This window comes from Halyomorpha halys, unplaced genomic scaffold, assembly GCF_000696795.3.
Source record: "Halyomorpha halys isolate HHAL.00 unplaced genomic scaffold, Hhal_1.1 Scaffold157.1, whole genome shotgun sequence".
In the NCBI taxonomy this organism is placed as follows: Eukaryota; Metazoa; Arthropoda; class Insecta; order Hemiptera; family Pentatomidae; genus Halyomorpha; species Halyomorpha halys.
The window spans coordinates 943,070-970,282 of record NW_027114029.1 but is presented as its reverse complement, the minus strand read 5'-3'; the positions used below and the strand labels follow the sequence as shown (position 1 = coordinate 970,282).

Sequence of the window (27,213 nt, the reverse complement as noted above, 5' to 3'; positions counted from 1 at the left end):
TATATATCATGGTTTACTTTTTAATATGTTGATAAAAACAAGACCATGAAAAAAAAGATAAGACTCAAATATGTAATATTTATCATGAATATAGATAAAGAGTAGAAATAATTAGGTATTTCATCCTTTTGTTGTTTTGCAAAAACAAATTCTGAAAATATAAATATAAATGTTTTAAGACACCTTTATTTCAATACAATCTATAACTTCAATTAGGTGGCACAAGTTATTTTAGGATTACATAAAATATCTAAGGCACTTAGTTATATAAAAGCTAGAGCAATTAAAACCTTTTTTTTAAAATTTTTATACCTCTTACAGTAACAAAATTAAACAATTATTCGATTATGGCAGTGTTTAAGTATATTAACAAGAAATGCATGATTATTCATCCAATATTGCTGTTGCCATAAAGATGACAAACAAAGGACACATTCCTCTCCATATCTATTATATAGTAAAATCTATTATACGAATAAAATACATTATTAATATAAAACATGTAAGTAAGATCATATATGTATGTCTACATATTTAGAATTTATAACACAACTACAGCCAGCCACTTTCATAATTTTGGAATATAATAAAATTTCATAATCAGATTATGACAAATATAATATTCAACTATAAGCTGCTAATCAAGACTAGCGCATATTTAATATACTTGTTTTCATTTTTATTTATGTAAATACTAAATCGATTTCATAAAAATATTTAAGTAGAAAGCCTATTCACATCTTAACTTTCTTATGGAGTACTCAAATATTCTAAATACATAAAAGCACCAATTCTTGCAATTAAATTAAAAAACCTATAGATACATACAAAACATCAAAATATAATAAAATCTAATAACTTGAATTTTCAATATCATTTTTAATAATGAATTAAACCTGTTTAAAATAAATCAACATTGCTATAGGATCTACTAACCATATATTCAAATTATTTCTTAAATATAAATCATTTAACATAATGCACAATGGATACAACAGTAAACATTAAAAAGCCCATATTTTCATAATTATTAAGAAATAAATAATATAATTTGAAATAAATCATTCAATTTTCTAAGTAATAATTTAAGTATTCATAACTTTAAAATTTTACATGAAAGCTGGAATAACCAGAAATTTTCTCTTTCATGAAAATAACTCCACACAAAAACTTTCAAATGGTTTGCCCAATTTCAATTCCCTGAATGAAAGCAATAATTAAGTTTCTACCTAACACGGTACGAATATGAAATATTCATAATGAAAATAAACTCTAAATGGGCAACCAAGGACTTACTCGAAACCTTTCACATTTTCCTTAGGCAATAGAATATGGAAGATTCTATTATTGAATAATGTGCCAAATAGAGGTTACCTAAAACCATACAGGCCAATATTGGCAGGAATGTTACTAAACAGGTCCGACAAGGACCGATGAATGAAAGTACAGCTTGAGCAAAACTGAGAAATGGTACAAACCAGAATGTGATGGTCAATCTTGGCTATACCCCACAGAGTAGTATCAAAAGAATTATTTACCATTATGTCACTTACGCTGTGATACAACGTAACTCAATAAGAAACTTCATAAAATAAAAATTAATCGATCGTAAAAGAGACATCTGAAAAGAATTTGTGAAATAAAAACAAATGCTAGAGATATTCAACAAAACAATTGTTTTGACAAGATGTCTATATCATGATGATTTTTTATATCAATAAAATACAATATTCTTCAGATAAATACAACAATAATAAATTGTAATATTTAATAAAAATATATCAAAAACATTAGTAAAACATGGAAGCACACAGTTGCCCTATTCTATTTCATTGGTTTCTAAGCCATGGATTGATGAAAGTACTGAAAAAGGAACTTAATTCAAATAGATATTTTTAATATAATCCATAAATCATATCAACTACTAGCAAATAAATTAGAAATGCATTTGAATGTAAATAAAATTTGTTTTCTTGATCAATGAAGAATACTAAAATATTAACTGTAATTTTTATATCATTTATTTTTTTTGGAATATATTTTACCGAGAATAATATAATGTTTAATTAACTTCTATTATTTTTTTTTTTTTAAATATGACTTGATTTAAGAAACAAAGAATGATGTTTCACAATACAGAAGTTCAAATCACTAATGTTTCATGTAATTGTTATAAATTTTAATTATTAATATTTTCAACAATAAATATTAGATTAAGTTTGAAAGTATTAACTAAACAAAATAAATTCTTAAAAATTAACAAAAACAATACATTTAGTTATATTAAAAACATTAATGTTAAATAATAATGCCAGTTGTTATAAAGGAAGACGTTAAATATTTTTGCATAGACGCTCACACAGGGTTTCTTGCTAGGTTGACGAGGGTGACTTTGGAGCAAATTCGAGAGCCTTTCTCAATCTCCTTTTCAATTCAGCAGGTAATTTATCATAGCACTTCTTACAGACAGGCTTCAAATCAAACTCGTAAAATTTAGTTTTCTGAGTCATCTTTTGGTCACAGAGGGAGCAAGCAAAGTGATGCACGCACCAAGCTTTGTTCATAGCAGTGAACACTGTTGAAGAGAGAAAGTTATAATTACCAAAGTAAAACTTAAAATGTGCATCAATGGATACTAGATAGTCGACTAACTATTAGAAATAAAATATTCTAAACATCACCTAGAAGAAATAAAAAATTATAATCCAGTAACTGAATTGAATTATGAAAATTATACTAATTTGATAATATAAAATAGGTAACATGATACATTAGTTAATAAATTATACAGATTAAATTTTTAAAAGAATATTAATCAACTCAATACAAAAACTAACGATGTAAGAGGGTCAAATCAAGGTTCATAGATCTAGTTTGTCATATGCTTAAGTTTTTCAATATGCTATGAATAAATAATAAATGTTGTTATTCATTCAATTATTAATGAAAAACCTATTTATTTTCTTTTTTTACCACAATGGTCATGGTAAGATGGCTCACAATTTCTTTATGGATTACAATATAAGTTTTTAAAACAATTATTCTAAGAACTTCTTCAGTGGTTCCAACTAATAGTAGACTGCAGCCTGCTTATTAAGCTAGAAACAGAACTATCAATGTCCCCACTCATAATTTGGGACAAAAGGGGGGGGGGAGTCCATCCCCATGAAATATATAATTAGGTTGCTTAAAAGTAATTAAAAAGTAAAAATCCAGTTTTAGCTAGGATCCTGTGATGAAGACCTGAAAACTCAGGTTGAAACGTTGGCATGAATAAATATTTTTTTGTTTATTTATGTTCTTTTTTGCTGACTGCACCCCCTCCCCTCCCTCCCATCTTCTCCAATTAAAAAGTAAAAAGTGTTTTGAGGCACTTTACTAATGCATTTACCAGTTAACACTATAACATTAGTTACGGCAACAATAAAGGAGTTCTAACAATAATTCCTCGTAACATATGTTCTGCCAAACCCTTAATGCGGCCCACTCCCAAGGGACAGTTGGAAACCACTGATTCAAGTTCATTAAATTATTACTGCATCAAAGAGAGTTAGATTTAGAAAGTCACAATTTGTTATCAGTTTCTACAAATAAACTATTTAGGCAGTCCCCTATAGATTTGTTTTTTTATACAAAAGTGCTTTCTTTTCCTGTGCTTAATTCTTCAATTATAAAAACCAATCTATATTACTTTTTAAAAATCAATAAAAGCAATATGCAAAATTTACAAATTCGATAAAATTTACTTGGATCATAAAACTTACCATCTCCAGCTATAACTTGATTACAGACGAAGCAGAGATTACCAAATAACTGATGGTAATGAGTCTCACAATATGCAAGACCTTTCTTTTCATAATGCCTATGTCCTAAGAATGGCTTCTCACATTTCGCACAAACAAAATGCTGTAAACAAATTAATACATTACATACATCTTAATGATTACAATATATGGATTCGATTTGAATTTATACATGCATAAACATATACTTAGAAGTGAAGGGGGTATATCTGATAATTATGCATATGAAATTTTCTGTTCCTACCTACCTGTGCCTGAACCAAATTTACACTTCAGCATTGACAAAGCCACAGGTAGAAACAAAATTTTATCTGCAAAACGGTTACTTGTGGCTTCTCGGCCTTTTTAACTAGAATAAAATAAAAAAAATCAACAAAATACCTCAACATGCCAATGTTTTCCAAGAGCCGTAACAACTCTTTCTTCAATAGGTCTTCTACAAGCACCGCAAATAGGGACACCCATTTTGTCATGGCATCTTAGGCAGTAAAGCTCATTCTGTAAGCAGAGTAACAATTATAAATATGTTTTACAGTAAAAAGCAGCAAATACTTTATGAATAATATAGTTTTATGTTTTCAATTTTGATTTAATTAGAACCATCTAGTTCCACTCCACTGCATGGGTTGACATTGAAAGCATATATACAATTATAGTAAAAATTTTCTTTCCTGGCATGTTAAGCAGCATTCTTGTTCATCTGACATTATTCTAAATTTTTTCAAAATCATAATTTTTATTGTCAAAAAATTCAGTTAATAGTCTATCAATAATAACTAAGTTATCCCTCTAGATATTAAAACAGGGACATAACAACAGTGCATATTGGGGCATGGGTCTCACAACATCAATTTTGGAATGTTGTGGGTTCAATTCTCATCAGGGTCTATTAATATTTATTTCTCAGTGGTCTAAAGATAAGGATCTTGATTGACACTAGTAGGCGGTGGCAACTTTAAGGTAGCAACAAGGGGTTGGTAAAAAATGACCACTATACTCATTTGACTAAATTTCACTTAGGTAAGAGTCGTAACTGTTAAGTAGTGGTTGGCTCCTAAGCAACACTCCTAACAAAAAATAAAAAAAAATAAGAATATAAATGCCACAAATTTACCCATGTTTAATTTAGTATAAGTTAATGTGGCCAAAAAATATATAGTTTTCATGCTATTGGAAAAAAAAAACATTAATTTTTTAACCTTCTTTGATTTTTTTCTATATTCCCATGGAAAACAGGGGAGCACAAATTTGAAATTTGTAATAAGCACTCTAAAAAAAACATGAATGAAGAAATTTTCAAAACTTTCCTCCAAGATCCCTTTCTAGCCCCTCGTAGACTGGAATATTTCTATTTTAATAATTTAATAGCTATTAATCTAATTTATTAAAATTAATAAATAAATAATAACATTAAAACTAGTATTTATAAATCTATCATAAATGTTACTCACTTGTTCGTTGGCTGTTATTCCAGGTCTATTTTTGACTTCTCTGGCATCAGAATTGAGCTCCACTCCACATGCAGTACAATTAAAATGATAAGGATGATAGACTTCTCCTCGGAAACGTAGTGGTTTGTCATCGATAATGCCACTAGTAAAAAATACAGCATTTAAAAAAAATCAAATATTGTTTAAAATCTGCAAAAGGAATGGAATCATTTCATAAATAAAAGATCTATTATTGTTGCAACTATATAATGAGAGGATAAAGCAAAATGTTTGGTATGCAACCATCTGAGGCAATATTAACCAACCATTTATTTCTAAAAAGTATATAGGTCAATTTAAAACATTAACTTTAACAAAAATAATGCCTTAATCTTCAATTAAAGAAAATGAAAATTGGTTAATTTTTTCATTGAATAACACTTTGACAACACATCCTCAAGCCATGGTGGCTTGAGAGCACATCACATATGATTATAAGCTATCGTCAAGGGAGTTCACTTTTCAAAATCTTTCATTCAGAATAGCGGGGAAAGCTCCAGCACCTCCCTTTAACCTTGGATCGTCCCTAACCATGTTTAGTAGTATCCTAGCTTCCACCAACTATAATCCTTCTGGGTTCTGCTGCCCGGATTTTTACACTCCTTCAAATTTGTTTTTTGAATTATATCAATTTATTTAATTATGTGTTATTTTATTTAACACACATCCAATAACATTTTTTGCATGTTCAAAAGTTTTGTTTTTAATTTTTTTTTTATATTGCAAATACTTTTTTTACTTAGTTTTGGTTTATTTTATATTGTGTAAATATTTTATAGAAAATGTGATACACAATAACTTTCTAGAGTCTTTATTCAGCAATTCAGTTAAAAAACCCGCAAAACATTCATGCGTTAGCTGATTGCATACATAGAATCAGTGGCATACATGGGTGACAACAATAGTCATCATGGTTAAAAAACAGTTATTTAAACTTTATTTGGCTAAATATTACATTTAAAACATAGCATAATGCTTATTTAAATTAAAATAAAATAAAAAATCGTTAATAGAAACAATAAAACACATCTTTACTCAATTAATCCTAATAATGGTAAATATTAATGCAATTTAAATTATTCATTGGTCAATGTGAAACATTTATGGAAGAAATAAAACATACATAAACAAAGAAAAAACTCTTTGAAAGATTACTTACTGGCACTTGAAACATGTATGCTTATTTAATGCAGAAGCTTTAGCAGTTGCTTTGCATTCATAGCATAAAGCTTGCCCATGATACCTCACAAAGCCTAATTCGGCAAGTTCTTTATTACACATTTCACACCTAAAACAACCAGGGTGCCAATTGGCATTCATTGCCTTTATAACTCTTCCAATCACAAATTCTCCTGAAAATTTTCAAAAATGGACAATTAAATGAAATGTTTTAACAGATTGCATTGTATTTTAAGTTTTTACTTCATACACCTTACCACATTTTCCACAACAAGGAGCAAACAGCATATGAAAATCATATTCACAATATTTACGATTTTCGAATTCATAAAATGTGCCATCAGGAAACGGTCTAAAACACTGAGCGCAACTGGAAAATACAAATTCCATGGGATCAATTTTCTTTAATAGGATTCTATATTTTTATATTGGAGTTTTATTTACTCACACAAAACACTGAGTGTGCCACAGCTCTCCGCTGGAATTGACAATTTTTTCTTGAGGTTCAAAGCCATCCCCACATCGGGAACAATACATGTTGCTCAATGACATATTCTTGACTCTGAAAAATATATTTTATAAATGGATGGCTTTCCCAAAATTGAGCATAATGAATGTTGGAATTTAAAAAAAATAAAAAGGTGCTCATTTGGCGATTTTTTTCACTGAATCATTTCTTGACATATTCAAAATTAATTAATAATAACGCTAAATTAATGAAAAATTGGAATGAGGAATGTCAATAGTTTCTCAAGAATAAAGGTTATTATTAAGTTCTTAGAATAAGAATCTTTTCTCTGAAATTCAAAAAAAGAAAAACACACACTTTCATAAAATACATGTTTATCATGTATATCACATAATTAGTCCTCCATCTCCCAATCCTGGGATAACCAATTACATATTAGTTTCCACATGAGCGGGGGCAATGGAGTAGTTGGTATGACTACGATTTTTAGTTTAAAAAATCCTATTTCTAGGTCCTGGATATAATTTTTTTGTCAGTTTTTAAAAATAATATTGACAAAGAAATAAGAATTTTGACTTCAATAGTGACTTATCAAATGCACCAGATACGTTGGACACAAAATGATCATTTTAGGAAGAATCACCAAAATATTAGGATTAAACAAAATTCAAAATATCCAAATGGAAACTAATTAACTATTAAATTTACTTATTACAATATTAAGTTTGTCATTGATCTATTATTAACACATCTTGTTTCTACCAAAAAATACTATATTTCCAGTCGTCATCATCATGAACATTTAAAAATGTTTCTCTAAACTTACAACTTCAATTAGCCATTGAATGGACAACATTGGCATGAAAATAAAACATAAATTAATCAAAACATAATTACATAAGTAACTCCTTAATTTTAATTCAATAAAACATATATTCAAACACCAAAATTAAGTAACTCCTTAATTTTAATTATACTGAATAAATCAAATGAGTGATTTCAAATTATTAAACTGAAAAATAAAATTATAAACGTTAAATTTTATTCATAATATGAAACATAAGATAGTAAAATTAACTTTTTTTTTTAACATCTAATAAAAAATTTAAATTATATAAATCAATGGTATTGGTAAGTGTTGAAACAATTTAAAATAATGAAGACTGTAGATTCAACATAAGGAAACAATTGTGGGAAGGATGCAGTCGGTGGACCAATGGACACAAATAAGTGAAATTTATTATTTTTTATTTGAGCCAACTTTTTGGTCTAAATTTAAGGCCTTTATCAGGACTAAAAACAAAACAAGATAGCAACCACAACAGAATGGAAAAAAAATAAAAACAGCATAAGAAGAAATTGAAAGGTTGACAAATAATAATATTAGAAAATAACATGTAATACTAGCATAGTAAGAATTTATAGAATATAAAAAACATTGAAGAAATTTAAAAAATATATATATAGAAGCTAAAAAAAAGGAACTATAAATCATAGAGTGCACAATGTAAATTATGAAATAATTTATATTAAGATAATGAGAAAATATGCAAAATCAGTTGATATACATGATATAATGAGATACATGAAAATATGTAAGTAAAAAAAACAAAACAATGAAGTGATGCATGAGGTTATAAAAGCGAAAATGGTATAAGTAGTAAAAGTAAAAACAATAAGTGATAAGAAGTAGATAACGAATGTAAGGAAAAGTGAATAAGGAAATAACCAAAGTGAGGAGAGGTTTATGGTGATGAAAAGATATCTCAAAAATATCTTATTATCAAATAAGAAATATTTTCTACTAACACATTATTGGGTTTAGCAGGAGGTGGTTTAGGTTTCTGTACTATATCATCAGATAAATCTTCATAATCACTTGCAAATGACTGATCAAACTGTTTTTCCTCCCTAGTTCTTCTCTTGTACAATGCAGAATGATCAAGTGATAAAATTTCAATTGGTGAAGGTGACAAATTTGGATCCCTATTCATATTTATAACTTAATAATAAACTATATAAATGGATAATATTCACACTCTAAGAACTGAACTAAAATTTATGATTCAAAACCCAAATTATGAATCATTAAATCCCAAATTAATGATGAAGTCATCATGAAGCAATGCCTAATGACAGTCTAGCCTGAGCTAACTAATAAACAAACTGGTTAAAAGGAGTCAATCAGGATCAATTCTAAACCATCATATGCCACTCAATTCCTTATCGCATATTAAAGTACATATTGACACTGTATTATCACTATTTACTCTTCAACGTTTTCTGATAAAAATTATTGGAAACATTCTTCAGAATGCTTAGGAGTAAAATAGGGTTGTTTTCAGTGAATTTAAAATTACCCTATTATAAATTTTATTTTTTAGTAACTTATGGTTAAGAACTTACCCTGGCATTTGAAAAGTATTTCTTCGCAGCAAACAGAACCTGTAGAAAATAAATTTAGTAAGTACTAATTATTAAATAGCACTAAATTTTTAATAGGAAACCCCTTGAGTCCTTAATGCTAAAGTAAAATACATTAAACAAATATATGAGGCCTCACCCAGTTAGTCTTTTTTAAGGCCAAAAAGGTCCATGTTATATCAGGGTAGTTATAAAATTAGGTAGGTTAAGATAATTGGAAATTAAAAGCAAAATTAATGTGCTAACTACTCTAGAAAGTGAGAAAGTGAGTTTTAATTGTTTCTTATTTAATATTTACAATAAGTTGGACGAATTCCGAATTCAAAACAACCTTATAAGGTAAACTAGAAAGGCCACAGAAGTACCAAAATAACAACACTTATCATACTTTATTTTTCGTTATTTTGAATACATTTGATTATATAGAATCTAAACTCATTTCTTAATATATTCTTATTTAATGAATAAACAGAAAGAAAAGAAAATGATAACTTTCAGGTATTATAGATTTTTTTAGGTATAATTTTATAATGAACAATTATAAAATTCAATCCTCAATCATATCCGCCCCAGATTTCAATATATCAAGGCATGTAAGGCTTTTTTTTTTTTGCATATTTAAAATTACGATAAGGATTTTAAGTTACGCTTCAAGTAGAAGCTGATAAGTTATTATTATTACTTGGTAGTTATCATAATTTTGTTACTTTTTCTCTTCACTGTTCCTCTCTGTAAAATTATAATTTATTATTATAATATAATAATTGAAACATTGAATTTGAACCCTCATCCTCAGACTCCCGTACAATTTGAACGCTTGTCCTCAGTCTCCCGTACAATTTGAACGCTTACCCTCACACCCCCGTACAATTTGAACGCTTACCCTCAGACCCCCGTACAATTTGAACGCTTACCCTCAGACTCCCGTACAATTTGAACGCTTACCCTCAGACCCCCGTACAATTTGAACGCTTACCCTAAGACTCCCGTACAATTTGAACGCTTACCCTTAGACCCCCGTACAATTTGAACGCTTATCCTGAGACCCCTGTACAATTTGCTAAGCCTAAATTTCATTCTTTAGTGACAAGAAGTTGAAGGAAGTAGTTTTGTTTCATAAATCAAAAATCTTGAAGGTCAAGATTAGCCTGGTTCATTGTAAGTCCTAACATCTTTAATTTAAAGTACGCGATATTATTTTATCATTTCCGTGATTGTTCAATGGTGTTTCTTTTTTTTTTTTTTTTTAACCAGAGAGAATAATAAGATTCACTACTAATAACTTCTATGAAAATAGTTTTGAGAAATCGAACCCTTACTGCTCTGTTCCTACTTTCAAGATGCAATCCCTCTTAATTAAATTTAGTACTGCACGATACCTCCTCCTTTCCTTTCTAGAGTACGTAGGGACGTGAAGTGCCAGTAAACTAATAAATAAAGTCTTATGAATCTTGTTCTTTTTTCTGTATCAATTGCTTATGTCACTGAATCGTTACTATATTATTTTTTGCTCTCAAAATCAAGTATGTCAATTTGTTCATCATAAGCAGTATACAAGCAAAATTTTGTTGATTTCTTTCTCTCGTTGTCTCAATGCAATGTGAAACTGCAACCTCATACTAAGAGTACTGCTGCCGCTCTTGCAACAGTAAATATTATTAAATTTACCACCTGAGATGCAACAACTCATGAGGTTTACTCTTGTTCTTGGTTCTTAATAAATTTCCATCTGAAAGATTTTATTTAATTAGCAGTCATAAAGTCGACACTAATTCTTTATCTTTTCTTGATCCTACAAATCGCTTTAGTATGCAACCTGTAGAAAATGTCAGTATAAACATACTTTGGCACAATTTGAGTTTACCCACTGTACTTCCAATACTTTTGTTTCGTCTAATAGGAGTTTATTAGCCTCTTGCTATTATACAGTCTACTAGTGTAGCTATTGCAGGCAGAGTTTTACCACCCATTCTATTATCTGTCGTTTAGGTTCTATTTGACGATTAAGTAGTTATATAACCTCAAGGAAATTTGAGCTTAATTCTGTATTTGTAAGACTCCAAACGGATACATTCTAGTTCACGCAATTTTTCTCGACACAGCTTCTCATGTTTGCTTCATTTCAGGAATAGGTCAGAAGACCGTTTCCTCTTCTCATATCCTTAATATATTCATTAAAACAATTTGAGCAAGTTGATTTTTAATTTTCACCCATTCAGCATCATGCCTAATATAGCTTTAGGCTCTCTAGCTGTTCGTATTCCTGTTGGTACTCGTCTTATGGCAGAATCTAACTTTGGCAAGTCCTACATTCGATATTCTCTCACCTAGCGATGCTTTACTTGCAGCATAAAGAGCTGTCATAGTCATGTTAGGACAGCCTTAAACTCTGGGGCCATCATTTCCCTTTTAAATGACTACAGTATTGTGTGATGTTTTTCTTGGGCCAGTTACGCCTCTTGCATTATCCCCTAATATAATTCAAAAATCATATTTTTATTTAATAAACTCCCTTTAGCACAGAGTACGTTGAGTGCGATGAATTTCAGTACTACTAAACACAGACCAGATAGTTGATTGGTTGTTTGTCAGCGACAATCCCCATTGTCAGCGAATCCTATTTCGCGTTAGAGTCAGGCTTTCGCTCATTTGAAAACAAAAAAATAATGAAAAATAATTCCAACACTCAAAGTCAAGTTGATGAATCAAAGATTACATCGGTGAGGGGTGTAGCTGCTTCGGTCGGATCCTATCAAACTTATTACTCTTAAGATAATTTCTACACTTTCCTTGGTTGCCATTGAAACTCCTGTGACAGACCTGTTCTCACATTGCTTTTATAGGATGTTAGTAAATCTTATAACTAGCATTATTTATTACTTACCCTAATTATTCTAAAGGGATTAATCCCAGAATAAATAAAGATTATTATTATTTTAAGTAGCGTATGCGCCTACACAATGATAAAACTTTCACTTTTCGTACTATATTGTGCAACTTTTCATATCTGGCCATCTGCCGCTATATTCAGATTGTATCCTTTGCGGAGCTGTTAAGAAAGTCTTACCCAAATTCTTAAGGTTTTTAAATTTAGCTTCATTGATAATTCTAGAACCACCAGAGTTAATGTACAGTTCTCATCCCCCATTCATAAAAAAATCCTTATTTTATTATCTTAACTTCATCACTCAATTAATTTTTAGTCAACAATTATCACCAATCTAATGCCCATATAAGTCCAATTTTCGTTCTATCTCGTTGCTCTGAACTTTGTTTGTTCGTCAGCTTATCCATATCCAGCTGTAAAAGTGTAACTCCTGCACCTTAATTTCGTTCTTCCAGTGTGCATTGGTCTGTAATTCATGTGTGTCTCAAATGGTCGGTAGTAGCTCCCAATATCCAAGTTGAAGAACTTGTGATCCATGACACTAATCACCCTCTTTTTTTGGGGAACTTTCTGCCTTATAACACTGTGCACTCAGTAGATGGGATCTTTACACCGTGCTTACTTCACCCCAGGGTTAGGCTATCTTCTTAATAATTTATATGATTGTTTCCCTCAAGACTCTCCTCCTTTATATTCGTTCATGCTGCATCATACTATATTCTATTTTGTTGTCCCTTACTTGTCGTATCGTCATTTCTGCCGTCTTCATTTTCTTTTACATATAATTTATATAACCATTGGCCATTACTGTTAGCTCCACCTTTCAAGGCCACCAGGAATTCAGCCTAAACTTTTCATACTGGTCATTATGGTCTTTATGCCACCCTGCAGTGTTGTTATATTGTTTTTCTATAATTCATCAAATCTCAGTTCAAGGTGGTTTTATTCATTTTTATTATTATATTTCAAAAATCACCTGGATCATCATGTTTATCACTTTATCTCAAACCCACTCGCCTTCCTATCAACCTTCATCCAAGTTCCCGTCTTGAACAAGTAATTTCAAAACAGAGCTCCCAAAGAAATTTCTAGGTAATTATTTTTTGTAATAGGTATAATTTTATGATTTATCATAAACCAAACTCTTATGAATATGTATTGAATCAACCATGGTCCTCCCAATCTATATTTAATATGGTTGGAAGACAGTTGACCTTATGAAGTAAATTGTAGGAATATAGTCTGGGTGGTGGTCAATAAAGGTATCAAAATAGTAGACAAACAATTGTCCTTCGTACTACAATCAGACAGTCCTAAGTGGGGTGAAACGTTGGTTAACAATAAATAGTTTTCTTTTACTACTTTGATACCTTTATTGACCGCCACCTGGACTATCTTCCTACAATATATTTCATATGTATCGATTTTCCTCACCCTGTGGATCTTTAATCTAAGATATTACCACACAGGGATCAACTATATTTTAATTATTCTAGCTTTGATGAAATAGGTTCATGTACCAGAGGTTTTAGTCCCTTAGAATTTTAATTATAACCCATTGAGATAAAGTCCACACAAAGTAACTGATTTCAAATTATTTAATTGTGTACCAATACTTTACCCTAATTTATGAACCATTTTTAGCCAGAATAAATTGGTAGGCATTGATAATGATAGATAGGTAGGCCCTGATAATGATAGATAGGTAGGCACTGATAATGATTGATAGATACATTGATAACCATTTCTTAAATAACTTTCTTTTAATGTATTAGAGACTTCCTCACCCTTACTTTTTGTTTCCAAGAAATCTTGACAGCACTATTTGCATTCATGAAATAAAAAACCTAATTCAATGAGAAACTGATTTAACAAAAATTATGTGAAGGAATTGAAAAGGTTATATAATAAAAATATTTATTATGGAAGATTAATAGCTGACCATATGTGATGGTCCGGGTGGCAGTCAAGAAAGCTATGAAAATAGGAGAAAAACTCATTAATAACCAACACATTGCCCCACTTTGTAAGGCTTCATCAGGGATGAATCCACTCTCCTTTAAGGACACAAAGTGGGCCAAGTTTGCCACCCGGATCATCTTATTACAAAAATTATTTATGTTTTCAAATTGTGTAGGTGCCCTTTTTAGTTCTTTATTTCCCTATTTTCTTGACCTTTAATTTATTATTATTTCCTTGTATTATTGTGTACTTCATTTTTTATAATATGAAGAAGATGGTAAGAGGTATGTCAACAGAAACAAAAATAGTTAAAAACTCTTTATTTGCCTTTGTTTCACCCCACTTTGTGGAGCTTCACCAGGGCTGTTCAAATTGAAGCTTTTGAAACTTTAAAGTTTTTTTCATTTTTTATATTTCTCTTTTATCTACTTTTTATTCGTTATTTCCCTTTTCATTATATGTCAATTTTTTTTTTTATTTCTAGTTTATTAATACTTTTCACTGTACATCTTACTTTACTTTATTTAATTTAATTCTTTCATTTTTATATAATTTTGCACACCTTTTACATTTTTAACCACAACATAATTTACTTATTCTCTATATCTGTTACTTATTAATTGTTGTTGTTTTTATCTTTTTTAGCCCTGATGAACCCCTGCAACGTGGGGGAAAACATTGGCTCATAATAAATAGTTAATTGACTATTTGAATTATTTTAACCGCGTACAGGCCATCTTCCTTTCAGTAATTACACACGATCCTCTAATATTAATATTTCCAATGTAATATCGATACAAGGATAATGTAAAAACTTAAACTGTGCAACCGAGCTATAACATAGCTTAATAACCTTTTTTAGACAAATAAAAAAAAACAACGAAAATGAATCACAATGAAACCAATTTTATTTTAATGAAAGAAAAGAATTACATATATGATTAAATATGAGGAGCACTCCTCAGCTGAAAACAAACTTAATATGTCAAAACTGAAATCATGTTACTTTTACTAAACTGTTTCTTCAGGCTGTTGGATGTCATAGTACATGTATGTGGTTAAATTAAGCATAACGATAATATAGTATCAAAGAATATTTGTGTGTCGAGTTGCCACAAAATTGAAAAGAATATAAGTTATTCAATAAAATAATTAGATAATTCAGGAGAGAGATATACACAAGATTAAAATTATAAGGTATAACAAAATTGTTTATTTTAATACATTACTCGTGAAGTATGTAGATATATTATTTATTTATCATACAGTTACACAAGTTTTCCTCATGTACTTTTTTCTTCCAATTTTCTCTTATCGTCCACACACTAATTACATCTATGTATGGTAGATACAAGTGAAAATACTTATTTATTGTAGAAGCTTCATTTCTATATAAATATAAATTAGAAAAAAAAAAAGGTTGGTATAGTACCATATGACACTGGTTTGAGAAGATAAAATACCCTAAATCTAAGGAGAAAAAAATATATAGATTAACAACCAACATAAATCAACCAATTTGTACATTATGTTAACTTAGTATTAAAAACAAAAATAAAAAGGAAAGATCATTTGGCTTCGTATATATAAATATGAAATGCATACATAAATGCTTCTATGTATTAAAAAATAGGTACTCAAAAACATATATTATAAATTGATAGGAGGGATTATTATATTCAAAATCATCAAATACACAAGAGTATGTGCATCATTATTGTATACTGTCTAGAGTATATCTCACTAGCACCTAATTCACAATACAATATCAACATGGCTCTTTCTAAAACGTTCACGTTCAAGACATCAAAAATACAGTGGTTGCAAAATATTATCTCAAACAAGGAGATAAACTTTACCAAAATCTTTGTGGCTCAATTATGGCAATTTAAAATAACAATAATAACTATATATAATTAATAAGAATAATTTAGTAAAACACATGATTATTTACATACTCGAAGTAATTAAATATACTGTGACAGATATATATATTTATATTTATAATTTAATAAGTCTAATATTTATTTATAACTACGAATGCATAAAAGCATTACTGAAATGAAGAAGTATGTACAAATGGATATAAAGCAATGGTATTGCAGTGTTTAATGGCTTGAGGTATAGAATACAAACATGTGATATAAACCGGACGAAAAACTATTCAAAAAATTCAATAATACCAATATTTTGGAGTTGATTATTTAAAAAGTCTTAACAATGAACACTAACATAATAACATGTTAAATAATTAATAGAGAGCTTTATTATAGAGAAATAAAAAGAAAAAAGAACAACACATCAGCTATTTTAATGCCACGTAAAACATCAACAAATAAAACACCAATATTCAATACATCAAGTTTTTTTTTTTCCTTGGGTATGACTGTGTCAGTGGTAATAAATAATATTTAATTCAAATAGTTCAATAGCAAAAGACTTCTATACAAATTTTTTCAGCACAGTGCCAGTGTAAAAAATTTGCTCAATTTCTAAAAATATCCCAGAATGATCCTAAAAGGAACATGGCTCGAATTTTGGAACATTTTCACTAATAATGCCAATTGTGACAATTCTAATTCTCCCGACATATAGAGACAAAGATGAATGAATTCTCTAATTCAATGCCCGATTGATTTGATTTTATGCTACCATAAAAGATTCTTTTATGGGACACAGAACCCTTTTTAATCCAATAAATTAATTTTTATAAAGTAACAAAAGGGAAACATTTAAAAAATACTTAAATGGGAATGGAGATTATTTGGTTCAAATATATAAAAATATATGTATAAAAAATAATTTAAAAGAATGCACAATAATTAAAAAAAAATAATAATAAAGTAATAAATCAGGTTCAAAAAGGTAGTATCAACAGTCAAGGGATTTTTCATATTCATTCTCAAGCATAAAACTCTCGATTAGAATTTTTCGAATAAGAATTAGAAGTAGGTGAACGCTTTGGTTCATCTAGTGCATATGAACCTTCATCTTTCTTCCTCATTCTGTATACTATGAACATAACAACGAGTATGGCACACAGTAAACCGACAACAGCTCCACCTATTACCGCTGTAAAAAAAGAAAAAGAAAAGTTAGAATTATAAACTATATAACATTTATAATTTATATGGAGTAAAATTAATTTATTCTAATAAAATCTCTTAACTAATATTTATGGACAAATCAAAAATTATAATAAAACATTACCGGCCAATATGCCAGGTTGAGCAAAGAATGAAGTTGCCCTGTCTTCATGGTTGGGAGTCATGATGAATACACCTTCTTTTTCACGATCTGGGGGTCCAATAGTATTCACACCATCGTCAATACCAGGATATTTTTCAACAGGTTGTTTGTCTTCAGGCGGAGGATCCCATCCTATTGTCTAAAACAGAAAAAATAATAAATACAATATATCATTTAATCAATATATCTCTGGGCCTCAAATTATTGGAGACGGGAATAATTTTTAATAAAAACATAAATTAATAATAAAATACAAAATGAAATCATATTGTATATAATCATACAACTTATAGCTGACATTGTGTTATTATGTATAAAACAAAATCATACCATTGTTTTTATACATCTTATTACATCCATTATTCCTCATGCAAAGTACCAAGGTAAAGAGGGAAAGTTCAATCAGTCATTTACAATTAGATCAGAACTAAAGTAAAAAAATTAAATGAAAAAGAAATATAATATTGATGAGGCTACTTGAAACCATTACAAGTCACCTACACCCCCTAAGCATCCCTTATCATCATTTCAACACCCTACAATAAAGAAATTAGCAAATATGTTAAAAGCTAAGCAAATGAACATTCTGCACAGTCGAACCAGAATAGTTCTACTTCTCAAGAGTCAGATTTTATGTTTTAGTATAGAATGGGAATAAATTAAGTTTGTATAATAGCCGGAAAAAAGATAAAAAAAAAAAAGAGAGAAGAATTAAGAACTTAGCTGAGAATAGTAAAGAGTGTAGACAAACATAAATACTTACAATAAAATATATATTAGATCTAATTAAACATGTTTTTAAAGAATCCTTTAACAAGAACCTGATGTTTTACAAAATAGAATAATTGGCTTCTGCCAAACTCAACTTGAAATTATATATTTTGGTTCAATCCTCTACCAGAAGGACTAATAAATATATCTGCCACAAGGTAAATTAAAAAAATAAATCTTTGACTGAGTGCTTTATTACTTTTATACATCCTGATTTTACTTGACTAAATAACTTAGCGATACTCGACTATAATATCATGAATAAACTTAGCTTTTACTTAATGTTTACTTAAAATATAATTATGTAGATTTTTACTTAGGATATATTTAGATCTTTATTTTTATTATATTATTTATTTTTACCATATATTTTAATTGCTCTTTAGTTTTGTAGTATTCATTATATTTTATGTGTTATATTATATGTTATATTCCCATATATAGACAGATTCATATGAATTTATTACTTTCATTATTATAAATTATTCATTTTCTGGCTGCAGCTCAGTTCAACCTAGCAAAATGTTATAATACCTATTTCACACTAAACTTGATGATCTTTATTTTGTCATAACAGTAACATTTTCATTGGGATGCACTGATGAGTTATAATCAAAAACCAAAAAAATAGACCTAAAATTTCATAATTAGTTACTTTATCAAGGTTTTTAACTAGCAGAATATAAAATATTATTTTATGGTAGTTATTCGATGCAGAATTACTCTTGCATTTCTTGTACTGTAATTTTTTCTCTACAATGCAATGATTACAAGTCATAAGGATTGGGAGAGAGGTTGGAAAAAAAACAAACTAATTCATTACTATATCAACTTTAGGTAGTAAGTTTTGGGGCAGCTAGAAATGTCTTTCTGTATTAAGTGTGGTTAAAACAAATTTTTAAAATTATTTGCTGACCTATGATTAATGAACTAGGTTTTATACATCATGCTGCAGGACTAAAATAACAAAAAAAAAACTCATATCAAAGCAACTTCTCTATGTAACATTATTACTTTCATTAAACGTTAAACAACTTGATGATATTTTAGAAAACATTACGTAAAATCCAAGGATATGTGACGTGATATTTACCTTATGAGTTGATCCTTCACCAGATTTAGGATTTGCAGCGACCTCTGTATTTTCTGAAATGATTAAAGATACAAAATGTAATAACGGAAAATTACTTTGAAACACACTGAATGTATAAAATCGAGTATAATTAATTAAAATATCGAAGAAAGAGCTATCTCTGACCAATTGATAGATTATTCAGCCTTTGATAAGTTTCAGTTAGCTAAAAAAATATAAATATAAGATGTAAAATATATTATAATATTCATAATTAGGATCTACTAAAAGATTCTCTTTGTCTTTGATAGCGCCTTCTAGTCCCGAACCTCCTGAATTAATTTATTAAGCCAAATTTGACTATAATACAAGAAAATGGTTTAACTGCTAATAATTTTTTTTTTTTAATTTCCTCTTTCATAGTAACTCTATGAGAGAAACATGTTACATTCCATACTGTAAATAGGTATATATTGATATTTAAGTATCTTTTGATATAAACATTAATGGCAAAATATAAAAGAAAAATAAACATTACAAAACACACAAAAAAAAAAAAAAAAAAAAAAAAAAAAAAAAAAAAAAAAAAAAAAAAAAAAAAAAAGGAAGAACAGCATAAAAAAATAATAGATCAAAACAAAAGTAGAGAAACAATATACAAATAATTTATAAATAGCATAAAATAAACAGAGAGAAGATAAAGATTCAAATATTTAAGGAAGTCAAAGATATATTAAATAATTACAAAAGTTCAGCATGGATAATCCTGGGTGGGTAATAACTACAATAACTACAATCACCCACCCAATTTATCAATAATTATGAAAAGAAAAAAAAAATTATGGCTTATATCCAAACAAATACATGTATTATTTATGTTGGGTATACATCCTGATTTGAAAGAGAAAGTACTGGTTACTCAAGACTTTTCCATGAGCCCCTTTGGTTTTCAAAAATTTCCCTTTTTTTCTCAATAAAACCTTTTTCTAAAGTTTTAAATCTTTTTTGTTATTGTACATTTTTTAAAATTTTGATTATTCAATTTAGTGCATTAAAAAAATAATTAGCTGTTTAAATTTGATGACAGGAATTTTAATCATTTCTTTCAAACTGTTTTTAAATTTCCGTTTATATGGATGGAAAAAGTTAAAATACTTTAGCGATGAATGAGTAAAAATAATGTATTTTACTAAATATAAATAACAGTGCTAAGTAACAATATATAATATAATATATGTAAATAACAGTACCAAAATGGAATATTCTGATGGTGACAAATGAATGAGGACTCGGGGAATTATAATTTAATGAGAAAGGCTACACACACATATAATATATATATCAAGATATAAACAATATTTATAAAAAGAAACACATTTTTAAACATAAATTTGTTAGTAACATATTTTATTTACACTGCCTTCTATATTTATGAAGTAAACAGCAAATGTTTGAACTGATCCCTAGCGAGTTGGAGGGTACCATATTTGCATTCAGGAAAACAACTACTGATTATTAATGAAGAGACTTCCCTCATGCCTCAACCATACAAGCTCATGCCATGAGTACTCCCTCGAATGTTAAGTTTATAACTGAACCGTGAATGAAATATCACTTACAATACAAACTCAACCTAGCTTACAATGAAAAACTTATGTTGTCGGTATATATTTTGGAAAAACATAGGTAAGTAAAATTAGACTTGATTGATAAAGAAACATGAAAACTAATGAAAAAAGATATTGTCTAAATAAACTATTTTTTTATAAATAAGCTTCATTTCCCATTTACTAAGTTAGGAATTAATCAATATATCAAGAATAGTACTGAAATTTAAGGACAGATAATGATTATGAAAATAATTATAAAAAATTTATATCAGAAGTAGGAAACAATGGCCATTGACCTATCCTAAACCATACTGCCAAATAAGAACACTAAAACTGGGAGGATTTTAAGAAAAATATATCTGGTGCCTTTGGGGGCATCACACTACATTCACTTAATGTATTCATATACGATGTATTATAAATTAAAAATTTTATAAATTGTAAAGTTGTGAAGTAAAAAAGCTTAAATGTTATGAGAAAACAGTCCAGATTGTATTTTGTTCAAAGGGTACTACCTCTATGTATTTCTTTCCACATCTTGAATTTAATAAAATATCAGTGCAGGCAAAATGTCAACAATTATATTTATCTATTTATTATTACATAATAAATTAAGTAATCCTGAAGAAGAAGATTGTGGTTCTAAAAATTTTCAATTTGATACTTACCAACTTATTCCTTATAACTAATGATATATAATCTTAATAAAGCAAGACATTATAGGAGGCATAGTGATAATTAAAAACAATTAATAAGAAATAAAAAAGATAAATATATATTGATCGATGTATTCTGCAACTAAGTGAAAAAAAAAAAAATCATTTCCACTAACCAGGTAAGCCATCACCATCTTCATCATCAGGTCCAAAGCCAGAACCACTCGCTTCTAAATCATCTTTCACCTCCCGAGCTCCATTGCCTGAGCCCTCAGCTTCAGTGTCAGCATCATCTATGTAGATGTCTTCCGCAGCCTTGCTTGTGTTAGAACTGGCCTTTGACTGAACGATATATTTTTGATGTATATTTAGAAAAAAAAAAAAAAAAAAAAGCCAACAAAAAAGAGAAATCAGAAACACCAGATTACTTTACAGTAACTTTGAAACTAATGAAAATAAAAACAACAAAACGTTGTTTTAGTACAGGGGTGGGATTTCCGAAATTTCACAATATTAAAACCAAAAGTTTTCATAACCTACCAGAAGGAAAAAAATAAACGGTGTTATTAAAAAAAAAAAAAAAAAAAAGTAAGCATATATTCACTTTTCAAAGTAAAATAAATTACAAAATTTCCAAGAATATAATGAAGAAATGTAACGAAAAGTTAACTTGAAAAATAAAAATTTTTACAAACGATGTATAAAAATTAAAAACATATTTGCTGAAGGTAACACGATAAATAAAACACATTTCATCAAGTTGTTTAACTTATTTCACTGACCCTTTGACAAAAGCATAAAGGTATTCCATCAGTGAAAACTATGAACTAAAAAAAAAAACCAGGAACTACTCAAGAATTAGAAAAAATAAACTCTTAGTTTAAGGATGACATGGAATAATATTCAGAAAATTGTTTAACATGAATATTGGTCATGTACATTTGTTTTACTATAGTTCAACTAAATATTAAACCAATTACAATACAGCATAATTGTAGAAAACAATGAACCAGTACAGCCAACTACGAAAACAAATAATAAATGTTAATAAATAATTATTGAATTAATCAAAACCTCAGCAAATAATATCAGGAATGATTATAATACTTAAATAATTAAATACTCATAATTCAAGTCACCTGGGCAAAGGTGTTTGAACAACAAATCCATAAAAAAGAGTTAAGTAGACACCGACTCAGAATTTAGAACTTTCTTTAAAGCAGAGGTTTATTCCAGGAATATTCTCAAAAATTACTTGTATTTCAAGATGAAAAAAGGGTTTCCCTTTCACCAAATTAATAATAATACTAATGTTTAACATTAAGTGTATATGGTGCAGACACAATAATCCCAATTTCGGATGTAAAAACACTCCAATAATGCTGACCAGTGAAAAACAAAAATTACTGCTGGAAAGAAGAATGAATAGAAAGTTTTGTTTAGGAAGGGGGAAAAAATAGACGAGAGGGCTAATGACAACTTTCAAACAAAAGACAACCTTCTGCCTAGTTTTCCAGGTATTTTTTATAGTTTATGTGCACACACTCTCCCTGGGGTTATTTTCTAGATACACCCACTTTCCCTTACACAATATTATGGAGCACCTACTAAATATTATGTCGGTCCTCAGTTTTATTCTCATGTGAGCAGTGATTAAAAAGAGTGAAAAACGGGATCAAACAATGAACAAGAAAAATGTCAAGTTGAGGAACCAATGACAATAAAGTGTGCAGTGCCTCATTTCAATTACTGTATTTGACGATCAACACAAAGTTATACTTCCTATCATACAATGTATAAGAGAAAATGCAGTGAGAAAAATCCTTCAATAGTCAAAACAAACTAAAGAGTTATTAAAAAAAAAAAATGTATTAACTCTATGTTTTCGCATTCAGTTAATAAAGTTGTGTGTATATATTGAGATTTACCTTTTTATTGCATGTTTCCCGAATATCCAATCTAATCTAAATTTTTAAGTAACCAGGACAAAAATATGTGCAACAATTAGTAAGCATTATTGAGATTGCACTATAAATTAAAAAAAAAAAAAAACTATACAAACTCTTCCAAGGAAGAAATTTTATCTCTAACTGCAAAAACCAACTATTAATCTTTAGTTCATTCCACATGAAAAGTTTCAGATTTTCATGATCTTTTGTGTTTTTGTAAAAACCAGGTAAATGAATTAACCAATATATTTTTTTATATGAGTGGTTTTATATCATTTTAAAAAATTGAATGTTTTGGATACAATAATGGTTGTAGACTGACAACTGACTATTCTAGAGGGATGTTGTATAGCTTATTTTAAAGCTTATTATTTGTTATAAGCATGTATTGGTATGATTGCGATTGTATTTATTGTGATATTGCATGTTATGATTAATTCTTAACAATACTAAATTAATTTTTCTTTTTTAAATTGTTATTCTGGCTTATATTGATTACATTAATACAAAATTTTAAGATGGAGAAATGATGGGATCATGAGTAAATATAACCTAGAAGTTAAGAAGAAGCTATGATTCATCCTATAACTAGAAAGAGTTATATAATTTTCAGTTTAAAGTTTCCTTATTCTTAGATAAATCATTTAATTAATAGTTTAGAATAAGATTCTTAAATCTAGATTGTCTGATCTTGTATTGCGTAAAATTTATAAAGATGCAACAATAAATTTAATACAGTAAAATCAGATAATTCACTTTTGAGGTGAATTACTCAATAAAACAACTAGCTAATAGATACATAGTACCTAAAAATGATTGGTTAGGGAGAATGGTTCAAATAATGAACCCCGTATAATGAAGTTAATACCTCAAGAATTAATTTCATTTGACTAAATAAATCCAAAAAAATATCCAACAGAATAGTAACAAAAGGTTTTTGTAAACAATTTTTTCCATTTAAAGGCATTAAAAAATGTTCTTATGAGTTTGAGAATAAAATTACAGTAATCTGAAATGTATTTATATATATGCTGTTAGGAAGTGGCTCCCCCGGAAACGAAAATTATTTATTGTTGTTTACATTTCTTTATCAATTTACAATGCAAACATTCAATCCAAATAGTTATTTGATCATTTCAACTGAAGAAGTAATAACCTTTTGCTGTTGTAGAGAGGTTATTATGTAGAATTCACAACAAAATTCTTTTAATATATCTTACAGTTATTATTAAATAACATTAAGCTTTTAAATCATTAAAAGTCTGCTGTGACATAAATAGGTTGAGAATCACTTGTATAAGCGATTGGACAACAAATTAAATTTACCTATATGGCCCCTGGAAGCTAACTTTTATTATAAGGCAATCAATAAGAATGAATTAAAAATGTACATCAGAATTGAGTCATTATAACAGTCTGTATTCAAAACATCATTTGTTTTAGAAGTATTATTAAGTTATATCTAACCACAAACTTTGCTCTTTTGAATATTGAAAGTAGGCCACAAAAAGATCCAGGGTCATTCAACAGGCAGTGTAGACAAAAATTGATAATATGAACAAAAAACATAATGCCACTAATAGCAGAAGATATGATAAAGTATGGGATAGAGAAACTTCAAAAAATATAATTAAATTTATAAGTGGGAAATTAAAGGGCCATAGAACCCTTAAAAAAATCATTTAATTTAACAATATAATGTCAAAACAAAACTAGATTTATCAATCAAAGGAATTTAAGCAATCAGAACTGTAGCATACACAATAAATAACAGGCAGAGAATATATAACCTTGGTATATAAAAACCAAAAACAATTTATTCTCGAAATTTTATTGTATTCAGTAGCATATACTCAAACCTAATTATCAAATCAAAATTAACTATAGTCAATTTTCATTAAATTAAAAAAATAAATTATCCATTGAAAATTTATATTTCTTAAGGATGATTCGCACTAGACAGAGTAGAGATCTTTCTTTACACATCATCTTTCCTAGTTTGGAAGATGTGAAATCTATTATTATTCAAACAAACAAGTCTTTTTTTCAGATAACCAACAAATAACAAGAAATGTTTACACCAAGTACTATTAATACACCAAGTACTAACTATTATAACATGAAAGTTTTGATTTTAAGAAAAGCCTGAAAATAAAATATCTAAATTAAATAAATATTTTAATTATTCTTAAATAATTACAGCTATAATCCAAATAATTAAATATTTAACAAATTTACTTTATGTTTATAGATAACAGGAGATTACTATCTACCACAACATTTAGCAACTATTCAAAATAACTAAGATATAAAATAATACAATAAAATGTAAAAAGAATTTAATTTGACAAAAATTACTAATTCACCCTAATATCAGTAGATTCAATCAAACTTAGTAAAGAAAAATAAGATTTGGTAAAGAAAAGAAAACTTAATGGACCTATAAAAATGTCTTGGAGATAATAAAACTAATCACTCTATCATGAAGCATATACCTAGATTAGTAAATGGAAAATGAAAACCAAATCATTAATGAAATCAGTAAAGAATTAGGAAACAAAACTAAGGCGGTACTAAGAATACTTAAAGAGAAAAATCTAAATAGAATTAAAAAAATCATATGCACATCAATATAATAGAACGTAATAAACATACAATCGGAACATACGACCTTGGTTATCAAGTCATTATCTTACAAATATATAAAAACAGAATAAGTGACATGAATAATGCAAAACAGATAAACGATAAGCCGATATAATTTACAATGACAGTAAAAGAATTATTAATCAATCTTAGGACACAAACTATTAAAATCTCAACACTCAAACTAGTTCACTGACTCAAAATTAAAGATGAATACATAATCCTCAAAAAATCAAGGTATATCTACAATAAAGATTCACAAAAAAGATACTATCATGATATTATCTTTAAATAGAAGTGAAAGATAGAAAACATCTAATAAATATGCACACAAGACTTTATAATGGTACATAAGGAAATATTGAAACAGAAAAAAGTAATTATCACTGAATTGATATACATATTAATACCTTATGAACCTAAAGTAAACCATTGAATGATAAAAAACCTATCTAATGTCAGTTATATGCCAAAAAAGTAATAATAAGGACAGAAAACAGAAGATCTTGACATTTATGAAGGGTAAATATAGCTTTTAACACACAGGTGTGGTGCACATATAAAAATAGGAACACAATTCAAACTGTCACAAAACGTAAACTTTCAACATAAAATATAAAGAGATTGAAGGTAAACAAATTTGCATTACATAACATTAATAAAAAGGTGTAGGTTATATTAAACAAATAATACTTACGACTTCTGCGAAAGATTCCCTGATCCCCACAGATATTAAAGCACTGAATATTAAAATATATAACCTTAAATACATCACCAAACTGAACACAGTACCGAAGTACCTAAATTGAAATCAATAACAAAAAAATTTAAAAAATAATCTAAAAAACACATAAACCTAACACACCTCTAAACATTGATCAATGAAATAACTAATATCAATGGTGGCCTATGGCACGAACTACTTTATCCGCGCCGCATCACTTTTCCTATTGTATTATTACGCAGCTGGTGGTTTCAAGATTCCCTAAAACAAAGATTCAATACATTCATAAAAATGTTTTTAGTTGTTTCAATTTAGTTTTAAT

The 27,213-nt window shown here is 28.3% G+C and overlaps 2 protein-coding genes and 1 long non-coding RNA gene across 6 annotated transcripts; 1 reads left to right on the top strand and 2 right to left on the bottom strand.

Annotated features, from left to right (window-relative positions):
* Positions 1–158: 158 nt before the first annotated feature.
* On the bottom strand, positions 159–9,732 carry stck (LIM zinc finger domain containing stck). Of its 3 annotated transcripts, none has more exons than XM_014417470.3 (9): positions 9,664–9,732; positions 9,348–9,386; positions 6,921–7,034; positions 6,730–6,842; positions 6,453–6,645; positions 5,255–5,396; positions 4,185–4,301; positions 3,765–3,906; positions 159–2,575 (listed from the first exon to the last, which is right to left on the bottom strand). In XM_014417470.3, the coding sequence occupies exons 2-9, from the start codon at positions 9,353–9,355 to the stop codon at positions 2,373–2,375; spliced, it is 1,032 nt and encodes a 343-aa protein (XP_014272956.1). In that variant the 5' UTR covers positions 9,356–9,386; positions 9,664–9,732; the 3' UTR covers positions 159–2,372. The 3 variants fall into 3 exon arrangements, with proteins under 3 accessions (XP_014272956.1, XP_014272955.1, XP_014272954.1); XM_014417469.3 differs by having other exon boundaries at positions 9,505–9,711; XM_014417468.3 differs by lacking the exons at positions 9,348–9,386; positions 9,664–9,732 and adding an exon at positions 8,751–9,141.
* Positions 9,157–15,457, top strand: LOC136796742 (uncharacterized). The gene is made up of 2 exons (XR_010844483.1): positions 9,157–9,404; positions 14,860–15,457. It is a non-coding gene; the product is annotated as an uncharacterized lncRNA (long non-coding RNA).
* Positions 15,399–27,101, bottom strand: Sdc (Syndecan). 2 transcript variants are annotated; one of them, XM_014417465.2, is made up of 5 exons: positions 26,865–27,100; positions 21,749–21,914; positions 19,328–19,380; positions 17,425–17,602; positions 15,399–17,286 (listed from the first exon to the last, which is right to left on the bottom strand). In XM_014417465.2, exons 1-5 carry the CDS (start codon positions 26,937–26,939, stop codon positions 17,117–17,119), a joined length of 642 nt encoding a protein of 213 aa, XP_014272951.1. In that variant the 5' UTR covers positions 26,940–27,100; the 3' UTR covers positions 15,399–17,116. The 2 variants fall into 2 exon arrangements, with proteins under 2 accessions (XP_014272951.1, XP_066907370.1); XM_067051269.1 differs by lacking the exon at positions 21,749–21,914 and having other exon boundaries at positions 26,865–27,101.
* Between the last annotated feature and the right edge of the window lie 112 nt (positions 27,102–27,213).

Excerpts from the sequence above, each read along its gene's own strand:
- stck (XM_014417468.3), bottom strand. The coding sequence starts at position 8,935 with ATGAATAGGGATCCAAATTTGTCACCTTCACCAATTGAAATTTTATCA. Across the intron at positions 6,646-6,729 it reads TCCTTGTTGTGGAAAATGTG|GAGAATTTGTGATTGGAAGA; the intron begins GTAAGGTGTATG and ends GAAAATTTTCAG. Across the intron at positions 5,397-6,452 it reads CATACATGTTTCAAGTGCCA|TGGCATTATCGATGACAAAC; the intron begins GTAAGTAATCTT and ends ATTTTTTACTAG.
- Sdc (XM_014417465.2), bottom strand. The coding sequence starts at position 26,939 with ATGTATTTAAGGTTATATATTTTAATATTCAGTGCTTTAATATCTGTG. Across the intron at positions 17,603-19,327 it reads GTGAAGGATCAACTCATAAG|ACAATAGGATGGGATCCTCC; the intron begins GTAAATATCACG and ends TTTCTGTTTTAG. Across the intron at positions 17,287-17,424 it reads TCAACCTGGCATATTGGCCG|CGGTAATAGGTGGAGCTGTT; the intron begins GTAATGTTTTAT and ends CTTTTTTTACAG.